This window comes from Raphanus sativus, chromosome 8 (assembly GCF_000801105.2).
Source record: "Raphanus sativus cultivar WK10039 chromosome 8, ASM80110v3, whole genome shotgun sequence".
Taxonomy (NCBI): Eukaryota; Viridiplantae; Streptophyta; class Magnoliopsida; order Brassicales; family Brassicaceae; genus Raphanus; species Raphanus sativus.
The window spans coordinates 6,639,337-6,664,775 of NC_079518.1; the positions used below are offsets into that span (position 1 = coordinate 6,639,337).

The window sequence follows — 25,439 nt, forward strand, 5'->3', positions numbered from 1 at the left end:
TCCTCAACTATATTCAAATGATTGCTAGAATTCAAATTTACTAATTAGATAATAATAAAAAAAAGTTTTTCTAACAAACGTTTGTAAAGAATTATAAGCATCAAGGTGATGATATTTTCCGTAAGGTCTTTTGTCATTTTGGTCGGATCATGTATCTTTTAGGTCCACAATATACATGAGTTACAAGTTTTGTAACATTAGTTTATGGCAACTCACTATTCATTACTCTTAAATATACAATATATTTAATAAATATGTTTTGTCAAAGTGTATGATTTCAGAAACTAATAATTAGTCACAAATCAATCCTTAAATTTAGGATTTGTCTAAATCTTTTTTGGCTTGATATGGAAGTCTACAAGTGATTTAGTAGTATCCGTTTACGGAAATAAAATATAAAGCTTAAATATTAGGGCTTTAATGTGACTGTGCTAATATGTTAATTTTGGCTTAATACTTTTTCAGACAATAAAGAAGCTACATATTGGCTTAATACTTTTTCAGACAATAACGAAGCCAGTTATAATATGTCAGTTATGCCATAATATTTTTCGACGAAAATGGTCCAACTTTAGTATGTTAGTTTTGGCATTATATTTTTCTGTCAATGAGAGATGAACCAAATTCTTTTTTTTTTGTGTGCAACAGAAAATCAATTTGCTAATTAATGTATGATCTAATATTTATGTTTTAAATCATGGTCCATTACCAAGTATTGCAAAGTTTTTGAATTAATCCTTAGTGATTACGTATAGGACTGAGACTTATTATTCGGATCCGGATCTAACCCGAGATCCGATCCCGATTCGCTCCGAAAATAAGATATTCGGGGTGTCCGGATCTAGATAGTAAAACATCGGATCCGTCAAATCTGAATATCTTGATTTTAGGTTCAGATACTAGGATCCAGATCCGAATTTCTTGAAATATTAAATTATTTTTTATTAATAATTATAGTTGATATATTAATATTTATACATAAAATTACTCTTATCATATAATATTTTCTTTTTTATAATCTTATCTGTATATAATTTTAATCGCTTATATATTAAAGGAGGAACATTTCGAAAATTAGATCCTCATTTTTGTAGTATTTAGAAAAAGCCCAATGTCCATGTGTCAGTCAATTAAGATGCTAATTAATCCTACATGTCATGATTACACTGAAATTGAAAAAGTGAATAGTTTAATTTGATTTATCTATTTTCATTCCTTAAATAAAGCCTACGAAATTACCATAAATGACTAATATATATATTTGACAATTAATGGTTATAATAATAAAGATTTGATAACAAATTATATATCCTCCATCATTTTTTGTTTAATTTTATATTATTAAAATAAATTAAACAATCAAATTAGCTACAAAATTTAAATTTGGATTTTTTCATATATGTTATATATTGAATTTAAACAACTACAACAAATGACTAAAAATATTAAAATTAATATGTTAAAATAAATGATCAATGGTTTAACATTTTTTTATAAAAAGATACACATGATTTTAAAATCATATGAGTAAAAAATAACATTTTATAATAAAACAAATATATATATATATATATATATATATATATATATATATTAAATATATACCATATAAGATTACATAAACATTTTAAAATTAAAACATTGAATGAATTTTCAAGAACACTTATAAATTATAAACTTATTATACAAGTGCTGATCATAGAACTATATGATTATGAAGTCTCATTTAATAAATAACTATATAAAATATACTATTCTTAGAAAAATATGTTGGTCTATCTTAACTTATATTACACTTTTTATTAACTTAACTATCAAATTGATAAATAATGTACAAAAAAAAATCTCGCACTTTCCTTAAATAAAAGTTACGAAATTACCTAATATGATTAACGTATATATGAAAACTAATTATTATGAATAATAAATATTTGATAAAAAATTTGTATCTTAGATCTTTATTGATTTATTTTATATTATTAAAGATATAAAACAATCACATTAACTATATAATAAAAGCAATTAGATTTTTCTTATATGTTATATTTTGAATTTTTGAAAACGTCTATAAATTATTAAAAATTTGAAGATCCCACTTTGAAAATTTTGTGATCAATAGCTTAATTTGTTTGTTATAATAAGATACAAATGATCATAAAATTGTGTTAATATGAATTTTTATTAAATAAATATTCATATTAAATAATCTTCTTTAAATAAAAGCTACGAAATTATCTAATATGATTAACGTATATATGAAAATTAATTATTATGAATAATAAATATTTGATAACAATTTTTGTATCTGAGTTCTTTTTGTTTAATTTTATATTATTAAAAGATATTAAATAATCACATTAACTATATAATAAAAACATTTATATTTTTTCTTATATGTTATATTTTGAATTTTTCAAAACATCTATAAATTATTAAAAATTTGAAGACCCACTTTGAAAATTTTGTGATCAATAGCTTAATTGTTTTTGTTATAATAATATACAAATGATTATAAAATTGTATTAATATTTTTTTATTTAATAAATATTCAAATTTATTAATATATATAAATACTAACGATTGGTTGCATCAATTTAGTCGTCTAGGTGAAATCTTTCAAAACTATGTGGAAGATTAAAGTCAAAGTAATTCGATTTTGGAAATAATAAGGTGCTGGTTCTAAAATCATTAAAATGGTTCTCAATGATGTGAAAATTAAATATTAAAAAATTGTAGAACATGTTTTTGGAATAAAAATGACTTATTGACCACATTACAGTTTTTATAGATATAAACATGGTGATAAAAAATTTAAACCCAAATCGATCACGCTCATCATAAATTCAAATAGATTTCGGTCCACAATTACAATTACAAATGTTCAGTCCAACATATCCCCTATATATTAAATCAATAGAGTGACTTGAATTATAATTAAGTAACAATTTACTACAACTGAGATTTCTTATTTTTTTAGTCTTTTTTTTGATATTTTTGCTTTATTTTAATAATAAATAAATTGAAGTAAAGATTATAAATTTGATGGATAACAATTAGTTGAAATTCTTTACAATTTTTTTTTATCTTTAAACAAATAGAGTTGTGTTTAATCGAAGACATATTAATTTGATGAACACTAAATATGAAAGAATAATAAAACTTTTCTTTAATGCTTTTGTTTTGTTTTTTATTTTTATTTTTAAATTTAGAGCTTTGATATTAATTTTAGATTTGATTATTTTATTAGATGATAGAAGCATGTTTTGTTTTTAATCTTTTATTTAAATATATAATATTGTTTAATAAATGATTTTTTGACAACATAACTCCAAAATTCGTATAATATATAGTATGATCTCAAACTAAATAATTTTGTTTTTGGTATAAAACCAAATAAAATACAAACCGACGGTTTATAAACCACATCGAGTCAAAGTAAATATGAATTTAGAATATTAGTTATATTTTATAAACCGAAATACCAAAAAAAACCGAACCGAACTGAAACCAATCTTATATTCGGATTGAGCATCCCTAATTCAAATAAAACCGAATTATTATTTCATTCTCCAAAACATAATAAAAATAACAACTTCATTCCGCGCAAGGGGCGGATCTTATCCTAGTATACCCATGATTTTTGAAGCCAAATTTCCTTCTCATTTTATCCCTACCACCTACTTTTCCCTACGCCATAGCTAGACCATTTGCGCTGAGTATCAGAATACAACATTTTCCATTGGTCTAAACATTAATTTACCCTCTAATAACCACCTATTTATATTCTTTAATTTATTATTTTTATCCTCAATTCTTCTCATTTCTTCTTCTGAAACAAAAACCCGAGTCAAAGATAGTGTTTTGATTTCTTAATAGTAGAATGGAAGAAATCAACCTCCGTTCGAGAGTGTTTGCGGCTGGGGAGGAACCAAGTGGTGAATGAGTCAGACGTCAGTGCAGCGCTCGTGTTTGAAACTCACGTCTCATGTGGTATTGATCGATGTAAGGTTATCACTCCCTGCGTCCTCCCTGAAGCTGCAAAACAATTGGTCGTAAAATTTTACCTGACACTTTTCAGAAAAAAAAATCATAGATTAATGTAAGGGTTTTACCCATATTTTTCTATTTTTCTTGGTTTCAGTTGTTTTTGTTTAGAAAGGTCATTTAATTGGTTTCGGTTGTTACATAGACATTATCAAATCTTATATTTGGTTTATGTTTTTTTTGCCCGGTCAAGTTTCAAACAATAGTAGGTATCAACTAACAAAAGTGGACCTATGCAGTACGTCTATAACTGAAATTTCCATTCTCAAGAAAGAAGACTAATCGATTAATTAGATTTGAGTTGAAAAAAACTAATTACAAAGAAAAACTATTCTAAAGGAAAATAAAATAAACAAAATCAACGAAAATTTTATACGAGTGAGGCATGATCAGTCGAGGCCAGAAGCAAGATGTACAAAGTTTTGTGCACAGCAAGGAATTGTGAGGCCACCCATTGAATAATCAAATCCAAATTCTTAGTAGAGCTTGAAATGAAGGCTGGTTCAAGTAGGAACGGGAACTACAAATCTTTTCATCGTTCTGTAAACAGCTAATTAAGTAGCCATTTGGAATATCAAGATTTCTAATGTGAAGACACAAATCAACATGACCACTTGATATCATGGAGGAGAAACTATATCTTAGTCAGTGATAGAGACTTATGGCTCTTTAGTTACACAACTTCAACTCCCTAAAGGGAGATTTCGCTTATATCTGCTCGAGACAATAAGCCCAATGAAGTAATCATTAGGACAACGTTAGACGCTAACTGCTCAGACACCATTTATAGATGTGTTCTTAGTCCCTCGTTTCTCTTGTGACGTTTTCCTTGAGAACGTGTTCTTAGTCCCTCTTTAGTCCAAAGCCATGTCGTTTCTAATGGTAAAACCCTCTAAAAAGTACTTAATATTTGTTTCATAAATTCGCTTATATAACAAAGTAACATATATCCCTTCTGATTTATAAATTAAAAAGCCAAAAAGAAAATTGATCACAAAACAAAAAAAAAACAAAATTTTAAAAATTCTCAAAGTGTACCTTGCATAAGGCTTCAAGAAAACTTAGCAAAAAAACGTTTTCCTTGAGAAGTTTCTTAGGTGGCAAGCAAATCAATGAAATTATAGAGAGAGAATTATCTTCAACACCAAGAGGATTCATGGCGCTAATTACGTTGAACCTTAGCACAGTGCGGGTTTCATATTTGAACCAGCCTTTTGTTTCACGAGCTGTTGAGTAAATCGGAGGAATAGTAAGTTTAAGTTTGATCATCCTATATTATATATAAGCGGCTTATAAACCATACAATGTCATTAGCCTGTTTTAGGTTCAAAAGATCATAGAGACATTACAAATCATGTTTTGATAGATCTTTATTCCGCCGTGCCTAGGAGTTAGGACATTATTTTATGCAAAATCTATGCATAGGTAAACTTATAAAGCCTTTATTTTTTTATGGTGTATTTGATACTAGCTACGTTTTTCAACGTAAATTCAAATTACTACAAAATACTTTTAAGATTTTTCTACAATCACAACTTGTTTCTACGAACTGCTTAACTATAATTCTGTCTACATTTAGGATTTTTGACTTTTAAAAATTTCTTCTACTATTATGTTATTGTTTTTATTTGTGAAAAAAACACCATAACTTTGAAATCACTACTAAAAAATATTATTCCCTCTGTTTCATAATAAGTGTCATTTTGAGCTTATTTTCTTGTTACACAAAGATTGTCACTTTACAATTCCAATGTAAATTATACTAACTTTCAGCTGAAAATTAATTGTAAACTGCATTGATTTTATAAATAATTTTATTTATCTAAAATACTATTGGTCAAAAAAGTATAATTAATTACAATTTACATATATTTCAACAACTTTCTTAATCTGTGTGAAAAATGTCACAATGACACTCTTTAAGATACGGAAGGAATTCAAATTGTTTCTGATTATTAAGAAAAGGTAACAAAAATATTATCCTATTAAAGATAATATTTTGGTGTGTTATTTTTCTTTTCTTTTACAATTGATATAATAACACTAAATAATAATTGAGTAAATAAGTTTTAGGTTTTTTCCTGAGATAGGCCTACAGCAGCATTGTCAAACAAACGAAAACAACGTCGTATTCGTGCTCGCACGTGTCAAAAAGCGAAATTCGTTTACAAGGAGCTCGCTCGTACGTGTGTAATAGCGATTGGGGAGTTTTCAACATTTATAGGGTTTTTCTAGAGACGGAGCTTGGACTATACAGTATCTTTACAAGTTGCGCAAATCTGATTCGCCAAAAAAACAAACCCTAGTCCGCCGCTTGTCTCGCTCGATCAATTCTCTGGTAAGTTTTAGGCTGTAATCGTCGTTTGATTTCCAATACGTAACAAATTGTTCTCGAGAATCTTCATTCGCTTTAAGCCGTTTAGCCATCGCTCTCTTTAGGGTTTCTATTTTTACTTGAGATATCATCGTTGCTTCTTCTTATTCAGGAGTAATGTCATCCCAATCCGCAGAGCCTTCGGGCAAAAAGAAGAAGCGTAAGGTGAGATTTATATTTTAAATATAAAAAAAAACAAAAAATAGGTCTGAGATTTTAATAGGTTTATATATGAGCTTGCTTTAATCTCTTATTCAATTATAGGCAAGGACTAAACATGAAGATGAAGATGAAGATGATGAGAAGAAGCGGAAGTTGAATCCAAGTTATTCTCCTACTATGTGGAAATCAAGCAGTTCTGAGTCGGAGTATGAGGGCCTCTATCTTGAAAACCAACTCGGTGTTTCAAAACTACCTGGAAATGCTACCGAGGAAGATGTGTAAGTGAAAATTTGTCCCCCTTTTTTTTTGATGTCTTGTTTTAACATTTTTTATGCTTTAACATTTCATTTGCAGGTTAGAGTTCTTCAATAGAACACCTGTCAAAGTAAAATTAATTGATGTGTTCAACAAGAAAAATGTGATTGTTGACCATCAAGCTGATGTCTTTTTTGCTTCTCGTTCTGCAACAAAAGAGGTTATATGATGAATGTTTGAAATTTGACTATTTCTCATTTACTATGTATTTCTAAGTGAACTTGATGTTGTTGTTGTTGTTTATAGGGTCTGAAATTAAATGGTAGAATGATGGGGAAACAAGTACTTTACGTTGCACGGCGTGGGAACAGGTAAGCATTTCCATTTTGTTTGAAATATTAAACTAGTACCTGTACTCACTAATTTGATTTATATGTAATTTATTTTCACAGTCGAGAGATCATATGTGTTAGTGGTTTCAACAACGAAGTCAACATAGATGTTATCAAAGGGGAGATTCGTCGGAAATTCCGTCGACGTGGAAAAATACTAAATATATTTCTTCCAGTCGAAGATAGCACTGGTTTAAGTCTTGGGTATGTTCTTAGTCATATTTGTGACTTTGTGAATTTTTCTTTCTATGTTGTAACTTTTTTTTTTCCTTTTCTACAGGTTTGGGTATATATTCATTGATCTCAAAGAGAAGAAGTACAAGGATTTGATTGGTCACACCGAAATTACTGGACGAAAAGTTGAAATCAGAAGTGCTACACCTAAACTGTGCTACCGAGCTGAAATTGTAAGTGAATACATAATATGAATTTTAATTGTTTGAGAAATTCTATTCTTTAAACTTTCTGCACTCTATTTTCTTTTTATTATTGATGCTATGTTTCATTCACTGAGATAAGCAAGTTTCCTTTTTAATATTTGCAGGAAGGTAAGCAGCAACCAGTCCTGGAAAAGGTAAATCATTACGCCTATTTGTTTGACTTTTAACTCATCTTTTCAGCCTTTGTACATACATGTCTAATCAGTTTTGAACTCGTTTCTTAAAAACAGGGAAGTGACGAAGAAAAAAAGATTGCTCTGAAAAAGGTAACTATTAAGCTAGTAAGATGTCTGAATGTAGTTCATAATCATTACGCCTATTTATTTGACTTCTAGGAAGATGGCTGGAAGTAGTTTATAATCATTACGCTTATTTATTTGACTTTTATACTTCTCCTTATTTCTGAAAAGAACTGTATCAGTTTTCAAAAGTTGAAGGATGTCAGTGTGATTTGTTTTTCCGCATCCCAATTCAATTTCATCTTATGTTTGTTACTGAGGAGTTCACTGCCATATATGTACTTGCAGACGCTATTACCTATACCGCCGAATTTACACAACTCGTGGGGGCCCCAAAAGAGATTCTCGTGGAGAAAGGATAAACCGGACTTAATTCCTGAGACTCCTGCACAAGTTGCATGTAAGTTACGAATATTGTATGTGAAAGTAGTAAGTGTTTCAAGTTGCAAAATCTGATTAATATTGTTTCTTTTCTGAAGCTGAGTGCTGGGCTATTGGCCTTCACAGAGGTCATTCAGCATCTTGTAAACAAGCAGGGATAAATGGACCAGTTCCTACAATCCCAGAGATTCTTGAGGGGGTTGATGCTGCTCATCAAGTATCAGGGGAAGGGATCCGCAGTTCTAAGCTTGCATCTACGTTCATGGAGCAGTATTGCAAGAAGATGGTTGTTCACAGGCGTCCTAGGGGTGGTGATGTGACGCTGTTTGAAGATTTTGAGAGATTTCTCATTGACATTGCGTCAAAAATACCTGTCATGGTGACCGTTGAGTGTGTTCCTGGTTTTCAGTCATTTGATGGACGGGTAAGCAACTTGTTTTATCTTGTTATTTTCGATTCTAGTTTATTATTTTATCTGTTAATGCTAATATAAGAGTATTTATCTTTTTTTTACTCTAAGGGAATATATCGACCAAATGACATAGATTGTTATTTGAGGACTTTCGAAAAGTTTCCTGTGCATTGTCTCTTCTTGACTGGAAGCGATATTGATGAGAATGGGATAGAGTATTTTCAACTCCAAGAGACTTGGGGAAAGAAGTATGGAGATGATGAGGGTTTCATTAAGATGGAAAGACACAAGTGCCTGATTAAATCAGTGGTTGTTTTCGAGGTAAACTTTAATATACTTATATTTATATTAACGTTTGGTATTATTAAAATAGTATCGCTTATATTGATATATATTATTTCAGCATTGAAGTGGAGGAGAGAGATCCTGGGCAAAGGGCGTTATTGTTCACTTCTTTTTCTAAGATGTTTATATTTCTTGCAAATTATCCAAACTTTGTTTTTGTGTTACAGAAAAAATCCAAACTTTGTTTTGTGACCAACTTTTGCTTTTTGTACCGTCAAAACATTGAGATAATTGAATCATCACTATCAGAATTAGTATCATCTATATGTTAAGTACACTTGAAACCCTTGTATTGTATCGTGCAAGATAAAGAAACAGCTTAACGAGTGAGCTGAAAAAAAATAGGGGTATCATCACACTATGAAGTAACCATATCATTACTAGGCCATATATTGGGGCTTCCAGTGTCCAACATAGATAATATTAATTCACATTACTGAATCTCGTATTAGAGATTCCGGCCCGTTATTGATTTAGAGGAAAATAAATAATAAGAAACCCAAGTCCATCTAGGTTCTAGGGAAGCCCACTAAAGTGCAGTCTCCAATCTATATTATAATGCCGGAGTATCACTCCCACCAAAGTGCCACGTGTCATTTTCTAAAAAATGGACTGTCTTTTTGGTTTGGGCTTTTAACATGTGTTTCACTTTGTATGTTCTGTCTTTTTAATTTTGTGTGTTCTGGCCCATCGTTACCTTAGGGTTTGTCGATTAGATTTTTTTTTCCTGATCGCTCTCGATCCCTCTTCCTCTTCCTCTTCCGTTCTTCTTCAGTTATGGTATTTATTAACACTCAACTGGGCACTTCTTCTGTCGACGAAACGATTCGGTCTTCCGCTTCTCCAATCTATATTATAATGCCGGAGTATCACTCCCACCAAAGTGCCACGTGTCATTTTCTAAAAAATGGGCTGTCTTTTTGGTTTGGGCTTTAACATGTGTTTCACTTTGTATGTTCTGTCTTTTTAATTTTGTGTGTTCTGGCCCATCGTTACCTTAGGGTTTGTCGATTAGATTTTTTTTCCTGATCGCTCTCGATCCCTCTTCCTCTTCCTCTTCCGTTCTTCTTCAGTTATGGTATTTATTAACACTCAACTGGGCACTTCTTCTGTCGACGAAACGATTCGGTCTTCCGCTTCTCCAATCCTCATTTATATAGAGCTCTCAGGTTAGCTCCCAACCCTTTTCTCTTCATTTCTCATAACATCGTTTACACCATTTTGATACTCTTGCAAAAATGACTTCACCAGCTGTTTTCGCCGCCGTCCCTGCCGTCGCTCCCGTCTCCGTCGTCACCGCCGTCTCCGCAAACGCTGCCGTTTCCGCCGCCGCCGCCGTCCCCTACACCACCTTCGACTCACTCCGACTTGGCAGGACCGGTCTTTGGTCGATAGACTCATCCGATTCTGGACTCGAATCGAATCTGCAGCTGATTCTTTTGTTAGCCGCAGCCATGGTAACTTGCTTAAGCTTCTCACTTCATCTCTTCGCACGAATCGTACTTCTGATTTTCTTATTCTGCGTTGGTTCCGGTTAAGAATCAAGGACAGGTTTCGGAATCTGGAGAGCCGGAACTTGAATCCTCTCATCCGCAAGCTATGGATGCGGAGATATCTCCTGAAGCCGACACAAACCCTGAAGCAGATGTCTTGGCGACTCCTACAATAGCAGGTTTGGTGGTCTATCTCACGATTTTGTCGGATTAATTATGGCCTGAAATTTTGTTGTGAGTGTTGATAGTATTGTACAGTTTGACTTCAAACTTGTGTTACTTCTGTATAACGATTACCTTTTGGAACCAAAATCTGCCGTTTCATAGATTAGGTTTTCATTCTTCTTCTTTGACCCTTCAAATCCGTCTCTGATTTTTCATGTCTGCAAAAACACGTCTCTTTCTTCTTAATCAGTGGATGCACATATTCTTTCACTTATGTTTAATATTTTCGTCGGGTCTGTATGCAGAGTCGAATTTATATAGCTTTGGTCTTTCTTTCAGGAAGTTGATTGGCCACAAAAAAGGGTTTGATCAAATGGTTGGAGGAGGAGGAGGGTTTCTACCGTGGGCCTCTTTTTTTTTTTGAGCAACATTCTCAGCTCTTATGACCATGGTTCGTCAGTTCTCATCCTACATACACTTTCTCAGAGATGTTTTTTTCTTTATTTTCTTTTGGTTAACACTACTATGGGAGACAAATGAGTAAGTTCAAAGACTGACTTATTGTAGCTTTCGGTGGTTGATTTGATAATTTGAGCAGGATGCGTCTTGCCCACCAGGGTTAGCAGCAAGTCTTCGCATCTTGATACTCCCTGTCTCTCATCTCATACCGTGATTTGGTGGGTGTTGCCTACACAGAGGAAGAGGCAAAGACAATGGCTGCTGAGATCGAGGTTGTTGACGGACCAAATGATGAAGGTAAGATGTTCCCCCGGCCTGGTGAACACAGTGACTGCCTTCCTCAACCTTACTCCAATGAGTCAGCTGCAAGGTTCGCCAATAGATGAGCGTATCCACCTGACCTAAGCTTATAACTAAGGTTTATGCTGTTCTTTCACCTCAATTTGTATACTTGTAAGAGAAGTCATCTTCTGTGCCCTAGACCATCTTTGTTAGTTTTCTGCCAGGCATGTCACAATGGTCAAAACTATGTCTTTGCTCTTTTGACTGGTTACCGTGATCCTCCCACTGGAATTTCGGTTAACTTCTATCTTTTTTCTGCCATCAGTCTACTTATTACAACTTCAAATTGTAAGGGTTTTGAAAAAATGAACCTGTGCAAGTGAAACAGATCAGAGAAGGGTTACACTACAATCCTTATTTCCCTGGTGGAGCAACCGCTATGCCAAAGATGCTCAGTGATGAAGATAGAACTCCTGTAACGAAAGCCCATGTCAGTTTTTTTTCTGCTTATTACAGACATTAGAGATTTCATAGAGTTACCAGTCTATTAATTTTACTCTTTTCCTTGAAAATGTTATCATCTAACTCATGTTTTAAAACACATGTCCAACTGTCTCTCAGAGTCTCAACACCAGTTAAGCTCCATTTGTTTGAAGGGAAAGATGGCCAAGCATCTGCTTCCGCTTCTGCCAGTAACACGACTGCAGCTGGTGGCAAAGAAGGTGGACGCAAACATCCCTGTGAATGAGAGTTTTAAGATGTCAAGCCGTCAACCCCACATAGCTTTCATCATTTTACAATTTCCTAATTTTCTCTGCTTGACGTATTTCGAACTTTGCAATGTTTTTCCTATTTCAAGGTTTTTTTTTCTTTCAGCCAATTACGGCATAGTACTTTCTACGAGGAGAACAGTTTCTAAGATTTATTTTTAAAAAGTCAGGGTTGACGTACACCCTCATTATCGTCCGTTCTTTACACATGCATTTTGTTAAAATTGATTAAATAAAGTGTTGAAAGTATATTATTAATGAAACTATATATACCCACTTAAAATGAATTTTTAAATTTATCTAAACTACATATCCTTCTAGGGCTGGAATGGATCTGAATTTGGACAGGGCTGGAATGTATCTGGATTTGGATACGGCAGATTTGTGATTTTAGTATCTGGATTCGGATTTGTATTTTTCGAATATCCAGTTTGGATATCCGTCTAAATATTATATTATCCACGAGTATTTATATCCAGATTTGAATCCATAAAAAGAAATCATTTTGTTTTAAGTAGTTAAAATTCTACAAACAAAGTAGAATATAAACATTTATACAAAATATATAAATATTATTATAAAATTTAAAATATATTATTATAAAATTTAAAATATAATATTATATAACATAAAATAAAATATAATATAATATTACAAGACTAAGTTTATAATATATCAACTATAATTTATTAATAAAATTTAATATATTTAAAATTTTGAAATCGGATCTGGATATTTGACTTAAAAATCAAAATATCTGGATTCAGATTCGACGGATCTAACATTTTATTATTTGGATCCGAACTTTCTGATACCCTATTTTTAGAGCGATCTGGACCGAATCTGGATTCCAGATAATAAGTTATATCTTTAGATCCTCCACATCCAATTAGTCACTCCGAACATTTATCATTACTACTTTCCACTGAATAAATAACCAGGTAAAAAAAACCAAGTTGGAACATACAATTACACTGAGTTAAACTAAGAACGATATAGTAGTTACAGTAAATACCACTGCATACATCATAATTGCCTCTTTTCTGTCTCATCTATAGTAAAACAATAGAAAAGATATCTTTTACAAAACACACTTTTGAAAGTTTAGAAGAAGACGATGAGTGATTCACCAACAACAGAACAACTCCTTGATTTCAAAACTACATTGGGACAACTCACAAGTCGAAGCAGAGGAACAGTTATTCAATTTCCTTCATCACCGAAAAAGAAACACAACACAATTCCATAACTACTCCACAGTTTAAACAAATACTCCACCAACTGCAGCACATCATTCACAACATACCGTTACAGAAAAAGTTACACTCAACATCCCCGCGCTTGCGTTGATTCTACCTAAACATTACCAATTAATTCAAAACCGTTTATTAAATAGTCCACACTTTATCCAAGAAAATTTAAGTCACGTCACAAAATATTTCTATCATATAAGGGAGAATTACCAATTGTGACTCAAAACTTGGAGTCAAACCCAAAAGAGTACCCCAACTTGGGTCAAAGGCAAAAGTAACTTAAAAGGCTATTGAAATTACAACTATCTCCTTGTGAACAAACAAAAAAACGGATTTTTTTTTACGTTTCTACCCCTCGCAAGTCGTCTGTAAACAGACGACTTGAAAATAAGTCGTCCAGACGACTTTAAGTTAAGTCGTCTGGACAGTTATTCTTAAACATAATTTAAAAATTTTGTAAAAAATATTTTGATAAGTGAAAAATTGGAATTATGTAATTAACATATGTCTTAAGAGATATAAATTAATATATAACAAATTTCAATTGTTTTCAGCCCAGATGAGTGAAAGTAGTGAGTCATGATATTCTTTAGTTTATGTTTCATCAACATATGTTGTAGTATTGTATGTGTTCTTAGGGTTAGATTTTGGAAAGCATTAAAACCGTTTTTGAAAATTTTTAAAATTACCTAGGCGTGTTCGTTTCTGTGTATAGTAAACACTATTGAAGTATAATTTGATTTTATAACGTGGTTAGTAAGTTAATTTAGTCATTTTAGTTTAGGGGTTCATTTTAGGGTATTGGACGACTTAATATTTAGTCTTCTGTTCCCAGACGACTAAATATTAGGTCGTCTGATGTACATTATCAGCCAGAATAAGTCGTCTAAACCGGACCAAACCTTAAAGTTTACCAATGTACTTTTAAAGCTAACCGGATTATTTACCCAATATATAAGGTGATTTTTTTTTTTTTTTTTCATTTTCCGCGAACAGAAACCCTAACAGTTCTCTCTCACCGGCGATATCAAAGGCGATTCGAATTCCCACTATTTCCGAACAACCATCGTTCTCAACGTCGGCTATCTATCTCACTTCATTCTCACCGTTGTCGCCGCAGCTTCTTCTAACCCTAGCGCCGCCGATTCCTCTAAACCCTAGCGCCCCCGCTTCCACTATTTCCGAACAAACCGTCGCCCTCGCCACCGTGCTCACCAACGTTCTCACCGCCGCTTACTCTAAACACTAGCTAGCACCGCCGTTTCTTCTAAACCCTAGCGCCGCCGCTTCTTCTAAACCCTAGCGCCGCCGCTTCTTCTCTGTAAACCGTAGCGCCGTTTCTCTGTAAACCCTAACGCCGGTAAGTCATCAAACTCGTGGAAAAGATGAACATAAAACGTTGTCTCTTTCAATTTACTCATTCTCACCGTTTCACGTTTATTTTTTCAGATCTATAACCACAATGACGAGTACTCGAACTCCTTCTGCGACTAATCAGGTCCGCTTGAAATTTTTCTACTGGAAGACTTGTAAGTAAGTCGTCTGGAAAGTCTTCAACCTGGACGACTTAGTACGTCCATTTGGAAGACTTTCCAGACGACTTAAATATAAGTCGTCAACTAAGTCGTCCAGTTGGACGACTTTCTAGACGACTTATATTTAAGTCGTCTACTAAGTCGTCTGGAGTAACAATTAAGGCGTGATTGATTTAGCTTGTGTTCTGACTTCTATTGTTGTCTTTGATTATTTTGCAGACAAAAAGGATGGATATTCCAGAACTCCCCCGTAGGTTATACACATTAGGGGAAGAGCCAGAACCCCACAATAGCATTTCGTATCATACGGATAACACGAAGTTGCATACTGCTCTTAGGGAAGCTCTCACTGATGCTGAATTTGAAGAGCTCAAGGAGTCGAGATTGGGAGTTTTCATCAAGTTCAAGGAGCAGGGATTTGGTTGGGCTTCAAGGCTGGTTCACCACTTGCTCGGTTTAAAGCTGGACATTAAGAAGAAGTACGAGATGTGGTGTCTCGTTGGTCCAGAACCTGCGAGGTTTTCACTGTTAGAGTTTGAAAACATCACTGGTCTAAACTGCGACTACATCGAGGACCTTGAGACACCAGAATGTGAAGTTACCCCACAGATGGTTTCTTTCTGGGAGATGATGGGAGTTCATCGGGAAGCTGGGCCAAGTACTGATCAGATAATAGCAGCACTGAAGAGATGCGGGGATTGGTCCAGGGAAGATCGCAAGCGACTCGCGTACCTTTCCATCTTCACTGGATTCATTGAAGGGAAAAAGTTCTCAAGCGCTACACGAGCTACTCTCGCAAGGCTAGTGATGGATTTAGAAAGGTTTGAGAATTATCCATGGGGGAGAGTCGCGTTTAAGGTGCTGATGGACTCTTTGTGGAACAAAGATATTACTGGCTGTTACACCGTGGATGGCTTTATACAAGTTCTTCAGGTCTGGGCGTACGAAGCTATTCCGGGATTGGGTGCTAGTATTGGTCTACCCAGAGCAAACAGTCCGTCTCCACCGATTCTGGCTTACGACGGCAGCAGAGGCCGCAGATTCATGAAAGCTGCTATCTTGAGTCAGGTACCTTTCCATCTTCACTTAATTAAGTCGTCCGGAAGGTCTTCCAGCTGGACGACTTAGTAGACGACTTATTATAAGTCGTCTGGAAGGTCTTCCAGCTGGACGACTTAGTAGACGACTTATTATAAGTCGTCTGGAAGGTCTTCCAGCTGGACGACTTAGTAGACGACTTATTATAAGTCGTCTGGAAGGTCTTCCAGCTGGACGACTTAGTAGACGACTTATTATAAGTCGTCTGGAAGGTCGTCCAGCTGGACGACTTAGTAGACGACTTATAATAAGTCGTCTGGAAGGTCGTCCAGCTGGACGACTTAGTTGACGACTTATAATTAAGTCGTCTATTTAGTATTTTGTTTCAAATATCTAACTCGATTCTTCTTCTATTTACTGCAGACCCGCGTGATCAACTTTGTTGAGAAGGACATTAGTGAAATGTGGCCAAAATGGGACTCTGAGGTTGATGACGTGCCAGCTGGAAAACCTTCCAGACGACTTATTTGTAAGTCGTCCAGCTGGAAAACCTTCCAGACGACTTATTTGTAAGTCGTCTGGAAGGTTCTAACTTGTATTATTTTATATGCAGCATATAGATGCTTGGATGAATGTGCTGAGGCAGAGGTATAAGGAGAACCCACAATGCTTGGATGAATGCTGCAGCATATAGATGCTTGCTTGTTTTTATGTTGAACCTGTTCCCCTTACAATAAACCCTTGACCATAGCTTGGCGTCGGCCTTCTCCAAATACGTTGCAAGTTCCGGGTTTGCACTCCGTATCTCAGCCATGTACCGGTTAAAATCGTGAACCGTGTGCGCATAAGCAGCCCCTTTCACCAAGTACATGAGATGTTTCCCTTTAAACTTTTTGACAATGTTATCTTGAAGGTGATAATAACATATTCCTCGGGTTGCCCAAGGAAACACCTTCTCACACGCACTTTTAATGGCCGCGTGCCGGTCAGAGACTATCACCAGAGGCTTGTCATGAGATATACAACTAGCCAATTTTGTGAAAAACCATTCCCAAGAAGGTTCATCTTCAGCATCCACGATCCCAAAAGCCAATGGGAATATCTGAAAATTGCCATCTTGTGCGGCTGCAACTAACATAACACCTCCATACTTTCCACTTATGTGAGTTCCATCCACCACAATGACCCTTCTCTGATACTTAAAACCTTTGATAGAAGCTCCAAAAGAGAGAAATAGATACTTAAATCTTTTCTCAGAATCAAGTTCTATAGCCGTGATAGAATCAGGATTTGCAATGGAGATTTGCTCGAGATATGAAGGCAGACGCGAATACCCTTCTTCTGCTGATCCTCTCACCAATTTCTGTGCATATAACAGTGCTCTGTATGAAGTGGTGTAATCAAGCGTCATGCCAAACATGTTCTTCATTGCATCAGTGATATGCTGTGGAGTTATCCCATCAATGATCCCAACACGATCAATGAAAAGACTACCAACATACTTTGGAGTACAGTGTCTCCGCTGAGCGATTCGGTCTCCAATTGAGCATAAATGTTTTTCCACATACTTTGTTACCCAAAACGTGTTTGACCCATGTTTCACACTCGCTCTGATCTTCCATCCACAACCGCTAACCCGACATATTGCCACAAGGAGAGTTTTTGTTGATTTGTATATTCTGAAAGAAAACCTACCCCTCACTGCTGTCAACCGCAGCTCTGAAAGCAGTGCATCCTTGCTAACAAAACTCTGGTTGACATAGATGCTGGTACAATCCGATTTTCCTCCTTCAATAGCATTTGTCTTAGCATATGTCTTTTCAATTTCTTCAAAACAAATATTATCATCATCTTCCTCGTCCTCATCTAGAACCTTTCCATAAAGACTGTAATCCCCACCATTCTGATCCGTTTCACCAACAATAGTGTTATCAGCATCCTCCTCCCCATTTTCCTCCTCCCCATTTTCCTCCTCCCCATCTTGATTTTCATCTTCAACAGACTCATTATCACCAACATCTTCAAAACATTCATCAGCCTCATCATTATCACCAACATCTTCTTCCCATTCACCAGCTTCATCATTATCACCAACATCTTCTTCCCATTCACCAGCTTCATCATTATCACCAGCTTCTTCTCTTTTCTCTGAAACCGTTTCCACCTTGCTGCGGCTTGATACACAAAGACATACTCTATGCGTTTTGAGTATCTCGAGCAAGTTTCGAACTTGTCTATCACTTGTAACATGAATGGGAGGACTGCTTGGAGTCATCATCATTTCTGCTGGTAATGAGTAGCTAATCTCCACAGTCACTGATCTCATGTCCAGGTTATAATCTTCTTGAGCCATTGCAACAAGTTCAGCATGTGTTGAATCTTCATTCAATAAAAACAATCTTGCTCCTTTGAGATCATCAACCACAAAATCCCAACGGAAATCTCTCAACAACCATTCTCCATACACTGCATGTAACTTAAAAATCATCTGCAAATATTCAAAATAAAACACATTAGTAAACATAGAGAAAATGAAGAAGTTCAACAAACATTATCGCAGACGACTTAGATTTAAGTCGTCCAGAAGACTTAAAGGTAAGTCGTCTAAAGAGGTCACTTTTGCAATTGAAAATTAAAAGGGACGACTTAATTCTAAGTCGTCCGGCTTTGTTTGTTAAAAAAAAAAATTCAGACGACTTATATATAAGTCGTCTACGAAAAACGGGCTAGTTTTGCATTTGACCGAATCGTGTCAGATCTTTGACTATTTCTGGACGACTTATAAATCAGTCGTCTCTGGAAAGTAAAAATTTCAATATTTTATTCAAACTAGACGACTTACACGTAAGTCGTCCCAGGTTAGTTTTGTAATTGAAAAATAAAACTTGAAATTTAACTTTCTCCAGACGACTTAACTAAAAGTCGTCCAGCTAGACGACTTAATTTAAGGTCGTCCGGGATAAGCAAGGTTTGGACGACTTAATTGGGAAAAATTCTGGACGACTTTGCTTTCCCCGGACGACTTTAAATTAAGTCTTCTGACGGGACGACTTTATATTATGTCGTCTGGTAAAAATTAAATTATGAAGTTTTATTTTTCAACTACAAAACTAACCTAAGACGACTTACACGTAAGTCGTCTAGTTTAATAAAATATTGAAATTTTAACTTTCCGAGAGACGACTGAATTATAAGTCGTCCAGAAATAGTCAAAGATCTGACACGATTCGGTCAAATGCAAAACTAGCCTGTTTCTCGTAGACGACTTATATATAAGTCGTCTGGACTGTTTTTTTTCACCAAACAAAGCTGGACGACTTAGTTTAAGTCGTCCGTTTGACCAGAAGACTCATCAGTAAGTCTTCTACATACAGATGACTTACTTGTAAGTCTTCTACGCGAACAGATTTTGAAAAAAATTCAAATTCGTACCTTCAACTAGGTGAGATGACTTTGTTTGCACACAGGGTCTTCTCCAACCACCCAGAACCTCAAACGAAAGCAACCGTAAGTCAAAACGAAAGAAATATGGCTCCAAACAATTTTGAATCAAAAGCTTCAGTTTTTTGGATGAATATGGAGAGAAAGTGAAAGAAATGTTGTTTTTAGTTCATAACAATTGAAACAGAGAGAGTGTAAAGAGATTTACGTGCATTAAAGGGCATTAAAAGCTCCAAACAGTTCGTACAAGGTTGTTCCCACTATTCATGGCAGTGGCAATATTGTAAATACTTGAAGAAAATGAGGTTGAGACAGTAAAGAAGCCATTTTCGAAAAAAAAAAAAAAAAGGGTTAATGGCATTTTCGTAGATAAAATGCAGATGTGGGGTTAAAAACTCAAAAAAAAAATGAGTCAAAAGAAAAGGTTAGTTTTCTGTTTGAATTCAAGTTTTGAGTCACTTTTGCAATAAGCCCATCATATAATGCATTTAAAAAAAAATAATATTTTAGTCTAACAAATTTTCCAAATTACAAGTTTAATTTTTTAGAAGTTTCACTAATAAATACAATATATAAACAAACGTAAAAATAAATAGGCAAAAAAACAACAATTCATAATCACCTATAAAACAAATGTATATTGTGATAAGCTTTCACAGCAGACACAACATGAACAACAATCCACTACTTACCCATCGACTCTCACACCAAGTATATATACACAGACCGAACACACAACAATTGGTCATCTATATCCAGGTACCAAGAATTTTTGACAATAGATGTAATTACAATGAGTTGGTTCCTGAGTCATTGGATTTCATATGATATTCATCATCCCGACTCAACGTTCCTAATTGAAGAGACTTACTAATATGTGATGAGATTACTAAGAGAAAACAATAATATTATACCTCAAGATCTTGAAGTTACTTTAACCATCACAGACTACAATCTAAATGCAACCGTAAGACTTGACGTAGATCTGATCATCACAGATCTAGAAGGAACTGATAGACCCTCTACAACTGAAGAGGAAAACCATGTATGCTCCATCTGCTTTGAGAGCTACACCAATGTAACCAATATTTTAACCCTCAGATGCGACCATAAATTTCATTTTTTTGCATTGATCATTGGTTTCGTATAAACATAAGTTGTCCAGTGTGTCGGACAAGTAATTTATGAACCAATACGGGCTAATAATAAAAAAAAACTTTCAAGATTCAAACTCGGAATTCATTTTTTCATTACTTACAATTCCAGAAATAATAATAATACAAAATTCCGTAAATATTCAACAACCTATTCAAATAACGAAATCACGTACATAAAAATACTTGACGTGTCGATAATATTCCCGGCCCCACGCCTGCGCGGGGGCTATGAAACTAGTATCTATAATGACCTAGCAGTCGTCGTTCCTCGCTTTCATCGCAACTTCTCTCAATGGACGAAAAGAAAGACAACCGCGAGGAATCCAATTCCAAGGTAATCTTCTAAGGGCTTTCTTCTTTAGACAGTCTTGAATCACTTGTGACTATTTTTTTCTTTTTGTTTCTGTTTTGTTAGGTTGTAGCAACCCCGGAAATAGCGTTGGGTGATTCAGAGATATTAGGAACGCCCAAAAACCAGCAAAAGGACAAGAAGCGGCGGAAGAAGCAAAAGAAGGTCGGAATTGAACTTCTTGTCCCGATACTTTTGCTTCATCTCTTATAGATCCTTAAGATTCTTTTATCCCTCTGTATTTCTTATTTAACTCTTTTGTTATTTTTGTAATTTTTAGGTTGATCAAGACACCTTATTGAAGTCTAAAAAGCTGCAGAAACACAAGTTGCGTAGGAAGAAGCAGAAGAAGGTCTGATTTAAATTCTTGTCCTAAGACTTATTGACTTAGCTGTTATTGTTTGCGTATTTCAAAATCGATTTGTATATATATTTTAAAAAAATATTTGCTTATTTGCTTTACTTAGTGAATCTTTCTAAATCGATTTGTATATATATTTTAGCCTCTGTATATTAGTGATTTCTTCACATTTTCGATTGGTCTTTTTGATTCTGCTTAGGTTGTGACAACCACAGAGCCTTCAGAGATAGATTCTGATGATCCTAAGAAGCTCAAGAAGGTAATAAGTCATCCCTCATTTAAAATTTATTTAATCTATCATACTATTCTGTTTATTACTATGTTAACTATTTTTTTTCCTAGAAATTGATTAAGACAAAATGACTGCACTGAATATGTCTTCATATATTCAAAAACTTATTTTAGAAAAAATAAAGAAATTAGAAACTATATATCTTCATATATTCAAAAACTAATAAGATAATTTAAATAACTCTAACTATATTTATGTAACAATCTCAGTATCTCACTGAACTTTAATAAATATTTTAATAAATCTATACTATTAAAGCAGATGACTGTTTATGAATTTGCCTTTCAAATTTTTAATTTGAAATTTTTAATTTATTACAAAAATTGACTGTACCTTTTTCCCAGCATTATTTGTAACCAATCAAAAATTATTATTTTGCAATTACATTAAAGAGTATTTAATATAATTCAGTTCTTACCCTTTTTGAAAATTTTGTTTCCTAAATATTTTCACCATATATTTCCAAAAATATTTCAAATTATTAATTATTTGAAATTTTTTATTAAATGAAACGTCAAAATAAAATCAAGTTAAAATGACAAATGATTAAATCAACAAAAACATAATACGGGTCTAAATGATCTCAACTCCTTAAAAATAGTTTCATTTAAAATAAAAACTAAATCACATAAACTAAATTTAATAAAATTATAGAAAATATTTTGAAACTCACAAATGAATTTTTCAATACAAGAGTGTTGAAGATATAAAATATTTTATTTAAATTAAAAAATCAGTGTAAAATAAGTTTAACTTCGGTTTAAATAAATAAAATCATATTACGGGTTAGAATTATTTATAGTCTTCTAAAATTTAGTCATATTGAAAATAACAAAAATAAGTCATATAAGTAAATGTAAGACAAATTCATTAAAAAGTTAAAATATATCATTTATCAAAAATCATAATTTTTATTAAGTAAAATAATTTTCCAACAAAAAATATATCCGCCCTTAAAAAGGGCGGGTCAAAATCTAGCTGGTTCTTAAGACGGACCATGAGCTTCACTGCCCCTATTTCTCTAGAGTCAATCTTCTATGGATCGGTAGAGCTCTTATACCCCTATTTCATAATTCCTTTTATAATCAAAACCCAAAATCTCAAATCAAATCTTTCCCTCTCATCAAACTAAACCCTAACCTTCCTATAGATTAATGAACCCATGGGCAAAGATTTAAATTTTATACCTTTAAATTTGGAAAAAAAGTTTTTAAAATCGTTTTTAATTATATTTTGATGATTTTCGTGAAATTTTGGAGAGACCATTTTTTTATTTTTGAAATATTTTTATCAAATTCTATAAATCAAATAAAAAGTATTCACATTTTCAGTTTAATTTTATGAATTTTCGTTTGCTATATAAAATTAAAACAAAAACCGAGCCCATTAAAGATTACACTATGAGATATAAGGGCATTGGAGCAATTGGTTCTAGTCTACTGGGCTTTAAATTGTGAAACTTATAATGGGGATTCCGGCCCGTTATTGCTTGAGTGAAAACATTTATTCTGGAAGTGCAAAGACCAGGTTAAATGGAGTAGGGTTTTTGCCTCTTTTCTCCTTTGTTTCTATCCCATAGCCGTCGCTCTTCTCTTTACATCTAGACTTGTCAATGGGCAAAAAGATGAAGAGACGCCACGAATCCGGTGTAATCTTTTTCCTCTTGTTCACGTTTTGCTTCTTTGTGTACACAGTCTCGAACCAATTTTGACTGGACCTTTTTTTTTTTTGTTAGGTTGAAATAACCCCGGAGATAAGTTTGGGTGATTCAGAAATCTTAGTAACGCCAAAGAATCAGCAGAAGGCCAAGAAGCGGAAGAAGCAAAACAAGATTGAATCCAAGAAGAACCTAAAGAAGGTGAGGTTTATTTATCTTCATCGTAGGATTGTTGTTACTGTAGTTGCATGTCAGTATCCTTGAGATTTATTTCAACTAGCTTGAGATTTATTGTAGATTGAGGTTTATTTCAACAAGCTTGAGATTAATTTGTCCGTATCCTTTCCATATAATTTTGAGACTATTTTCTTTTCTAAACTTAAAAATTAAGTTCCATTCACAATTTTGACTGGACTTTGTTTCTGTTTTTGTAATTCCTGTAGGTTGAGATAATCCAAGAGCCAGAATCGAACAAGAACCTAAAGAAGGTAAACTTTAAACTTTTTTTTATTTATAAAAATATAATTTGCTTAGCTGTTGTAGTTGCTTTTCATATCTGGTTCATGATTCCTTTTTGATTGAATCTAATTTTCTGTTTCATTCCTCGAATTTGAGATAGTAATCAAGATAATATTATAATTTAAGTTCGGCAATCATAATTGCCAGACTCACAATGAAAACCAAAAATTCATTACGCTTTGTACACAGTTGAGATTCATTTACCATATGCATTTTCTGCTACTTTTTCTCTTAAGTGTTGCAATAAATCATTTTCGGAGCGAATAAAGCTTGTAATTAGTTTTTGCTGCTAGCTATACTCATTATAATTATATATTGTCAGATAATAGATGGATTAAGTGATCGTCTAAACGAGATGACTGAAATTGTCCAAAAACTAAAGGAGACTTCAGATCTACTTGAGAAGGTGTGTCTCACCGTACTCTAATTGTTTATTTAAGCTAGTGTATGTTAAGGAATGGTACCTTTACACTCTATTTATTTAATTTAAACCATTGTTCCTATATATAGGAGAAAGAAACTCCAAAGAAAAAGGTGGTTGAGTGCTGTTTCGAATCTGAAGATGCGTTTCGTAACCACCAGAAAACCGTTTTCGTTGAGGGATTCAGGTGTTCCCCTCCTAGGGGTGATATCAAGAGCGCATTGATAAAACACTTCAGTCCTTGTGGAGAGGTATCAACGGTTTTTATTCCCTTTCATTGCCAAACCGGTGTTCCCATGGGGTTTGTCTCTTCTTTCCTCTTGTTTCTAACAATTTAAAGTTAAATGCAAACGCTTATAGGATTTACTCTCTCTCTCTCTCTCTCTCTCTCTCTCTCTCTCTGTTTGTTTCAGATTTGCCTTCATCAATATGATAAAAGATTACGATAAGGCTTTAACACTCGATGGAAGTTACTTGGATGGACTGAGGCTTACGGTCAAGATGGCTATAAAGAGAGAGGAATACTATGTTTTTACTAACCACAACGGTTGTGAACGTTGTGGTATTGCGTTGTCCACGCACATCAAGAAACAGAGGTTTGAGCAGTTTTACAGCAGAAATAGATTGTCCTCTCAGGTACACATTTTATTCAAACTTGGTAAGACTTTAATTTGTTTATTAATTTCTGATCATTTGTTTTCTTCTTGAAATTGCAGATGACATGCGTACCTGTAACTAGGTGTCCCTAACAAGGGGTTGTTTTGTTGTTCCAATACAACAAATTTCGTGTGTTCTCAAAGTGGTTCTGTTATGGGATTCATGCTATTTATTTTTCATAATTTATGCCTAAATATGTAGTGATGAAACTTCTTTTTGTATCCAAGTCTTTTGGTTTTCAAAAATACTTTAGTTTTTTTGTATTTTGGGATCTATGCTATCTAGTTTCATAATTTAAGCTTAAATATTTAATGATGAAATTTTTTTTATCTAGTCTTTTTCTTTCTTATTTTCACTGTTTAGCATAAACTTAACTAAATTACAAACTTAGACTAAAATTGATAATATGAATATTCTTATCCAAAATTATTGTTTTGGCTTTTATAAGGTTCCCACTATGAATCTCTCTAGATACATACTTTTTGTTTCCTTGAATATTGATAAGAAACTAACTTCTCTTTAATTTGTGAATATTTTTTCCTCTTG

The 25,439-nt window shown here is 33.7% G+C and overlaps 3 protein-coding genes across 6 annotated transcripts; all 3 read left to right on the forward strand.

The window, feature by feature from the left end:
- Positions 1-6,227: 6,227 nt before the first annotated feature.
- On the forward strand, positions 6,228-9,304 carry LOC108822505 (uncharacterized). The gene is made up of 13 exons (XM_018595608.2): positions 6,228-6,382; positions 6,531-6,583; positions 6,683-6,858; positions 6,935-7,055; positions 7,142-7,206; positions 7,288-7,431; positions 7,508-7,634; positions 7,772-7,801; positions 7,898-7,933; positions 8,195-8,306; positions 8,386-8,711; positions 8,808-9,020; positions 9,103-9,304. Exons 2-13 carry the CDS (start codon positions 6,536-6,538, stop codon positions 9,106-9,108), a joined length of 1,404 nt encoding a protein of 467 aa, XP_018451110.1. The 5' UTR covers positions 6,228-6,382; positions 6,531-6,535; the 3' UTR covers positions 9,109-9,304.
- A 740-nt stretch (positions 9,305-10,044) lies between these two features.
- Positions 10,045-12,413, forward strand: LOC108822508 (uncharacterized). 3 transcript variants are annotated; one of them, XR_008937843.1, is made up of 7 exons: positions 10,055-10,213; positions 10,296-10,501; positions 10,584-10,716; positions 11,042-11,153; positions 11,301-11,739; positions 11,832-11,933; positions 12,065-12,413. XR_008937843.1 is itself a non-coding variant. In XM_056992539.1 (6 exons), the coding sequence occupies exons 1-4, from the start codon at positions 10,120-10,122 to the stop codon at positions 11,069-11,071; spliced, it is 459 nt and encodes a 152-aa protein (XP_056848519.1). In that variant the 5' UTR covers positions 10,045-10,119; the 3' UTR covers positions 11,072-11,153; positions 11,301-11,933; positions 12,065-12,413. The 3 variants fall into 3 exon arrangements, 2 of the variants coding, with proteins under 2 accessions (XP_056848519.1, XP_018451112.1); XM_056992539.1 differs by having other exon boundaries at positions 10,045-10,213; positions 11,046-11,153; positions 11,301-11,933; XM_018595610.2 differs by having other exon boundaries at positions 10,048-10,213; positions 11,301-11,933.
- Positions 12,414-20,855: 8,442 nt separating this feature from the next.
- On the forward strand, positions 20,856-25,226 carry LOC108837082 (nucleolin 2). 2 transcript variants are annotated; one of them, XM_056992537.1, is made up of 11 exons: positions 20,856-20,971; positions 21,053-21,151; positions 21,267-21,338; positions 21,547-21,606; positions 23,219-23,287; positions 23,375-23,497; positions 23,740-23,784; positions 24,138-24,221; positions 24,326-24,537; positions 24,650-24,872; positions 24,953-25,226. In XM_056992537.1, the coding sequence occupies exons 1-11, from the start codon at positions 20,930-20,932 to the stop codon at positions 24,983-24,985; spliced, it is 1,062 nt and encodes a 353-aa protein (XP_056848517.1). In that variant the 5' UTR covers positions 20,856-20,929; the 3' UTR covers positions 24,986-25,226. The 2 variants fall into 2 exon arrangements, with proteins under 2 accessions (XP_056848517.1, XP_056848518.1); XM_056992538.1 differs by lacking the exon at positions 23,219-23,287 and having other exon boundaries at positions 20,909-20,971.
- The last annotated feature ends 213 nt before the right edge of the window (positions 25,227-25,439 follow it).

Coding starts and splice junctions, on each gene's coding strand:
- LOC108822505 (XM_018595608.2), top strand. CDS start 6,536: ATGTCATCCCAATCCGCAGAGCCTTCGGGCAAAAAGAAGAAGCGTAAG. Junction 6,859..6,934: donor AATGCTACCGAGGAAGATGT/GTAAGTGAAAAT, acceptor TTTCATTTGCAG/GTTAGAGTTCTTCAATAGAA. Junction 7,934..8,194: donor AAAAGATTGCTCTGAAAAAG/GTAACTATTAAG, acceptor ATGTACTTGCAG/ACGCTATTACCTATACCGCC.
- LOC108822508 (XM_056992539.1), top strand. CDS start 10,120: ATGGTATTTATTAACACTCAACTGGGCACTTCTTCTGTCGACGAAACG. Junction 10,214..10,295: donor CATTTATATAGAGCTCTCAG/GTTAGCTCCCAA, acceptor TGACTTCACCAG/CTGTTTTCGCCGCCGTCCCT. Junction 10,502..10,583: donor TTTTGTTAGCCGCAGCCATG/GTAACTTGCTTA, acceptor GTTCCGGTTAAG/AATCAAGGACAGGTTTCGGA.
- LOC108837082 (XM_056992537.1), top strand. CDS start 20,930: ATGGACGAAAAGAAAGACAACCGCGAGGAATCCAATTCCAAG. Junction 23,288..23,374: donor AGAGACGCCACGAATCCGGT/GTAATCTTTTTC, acceptor TTTTTTTGTTAG/GTTGAAATAACCCCGGAGAT. Junction 24,538..24,649: donor CAAACCGGTGTTCCCATGGG/GTTTGTCTCTTC, acceptor TGTTTGTTTCAG/ATTTGCCTTCATCAATATGA.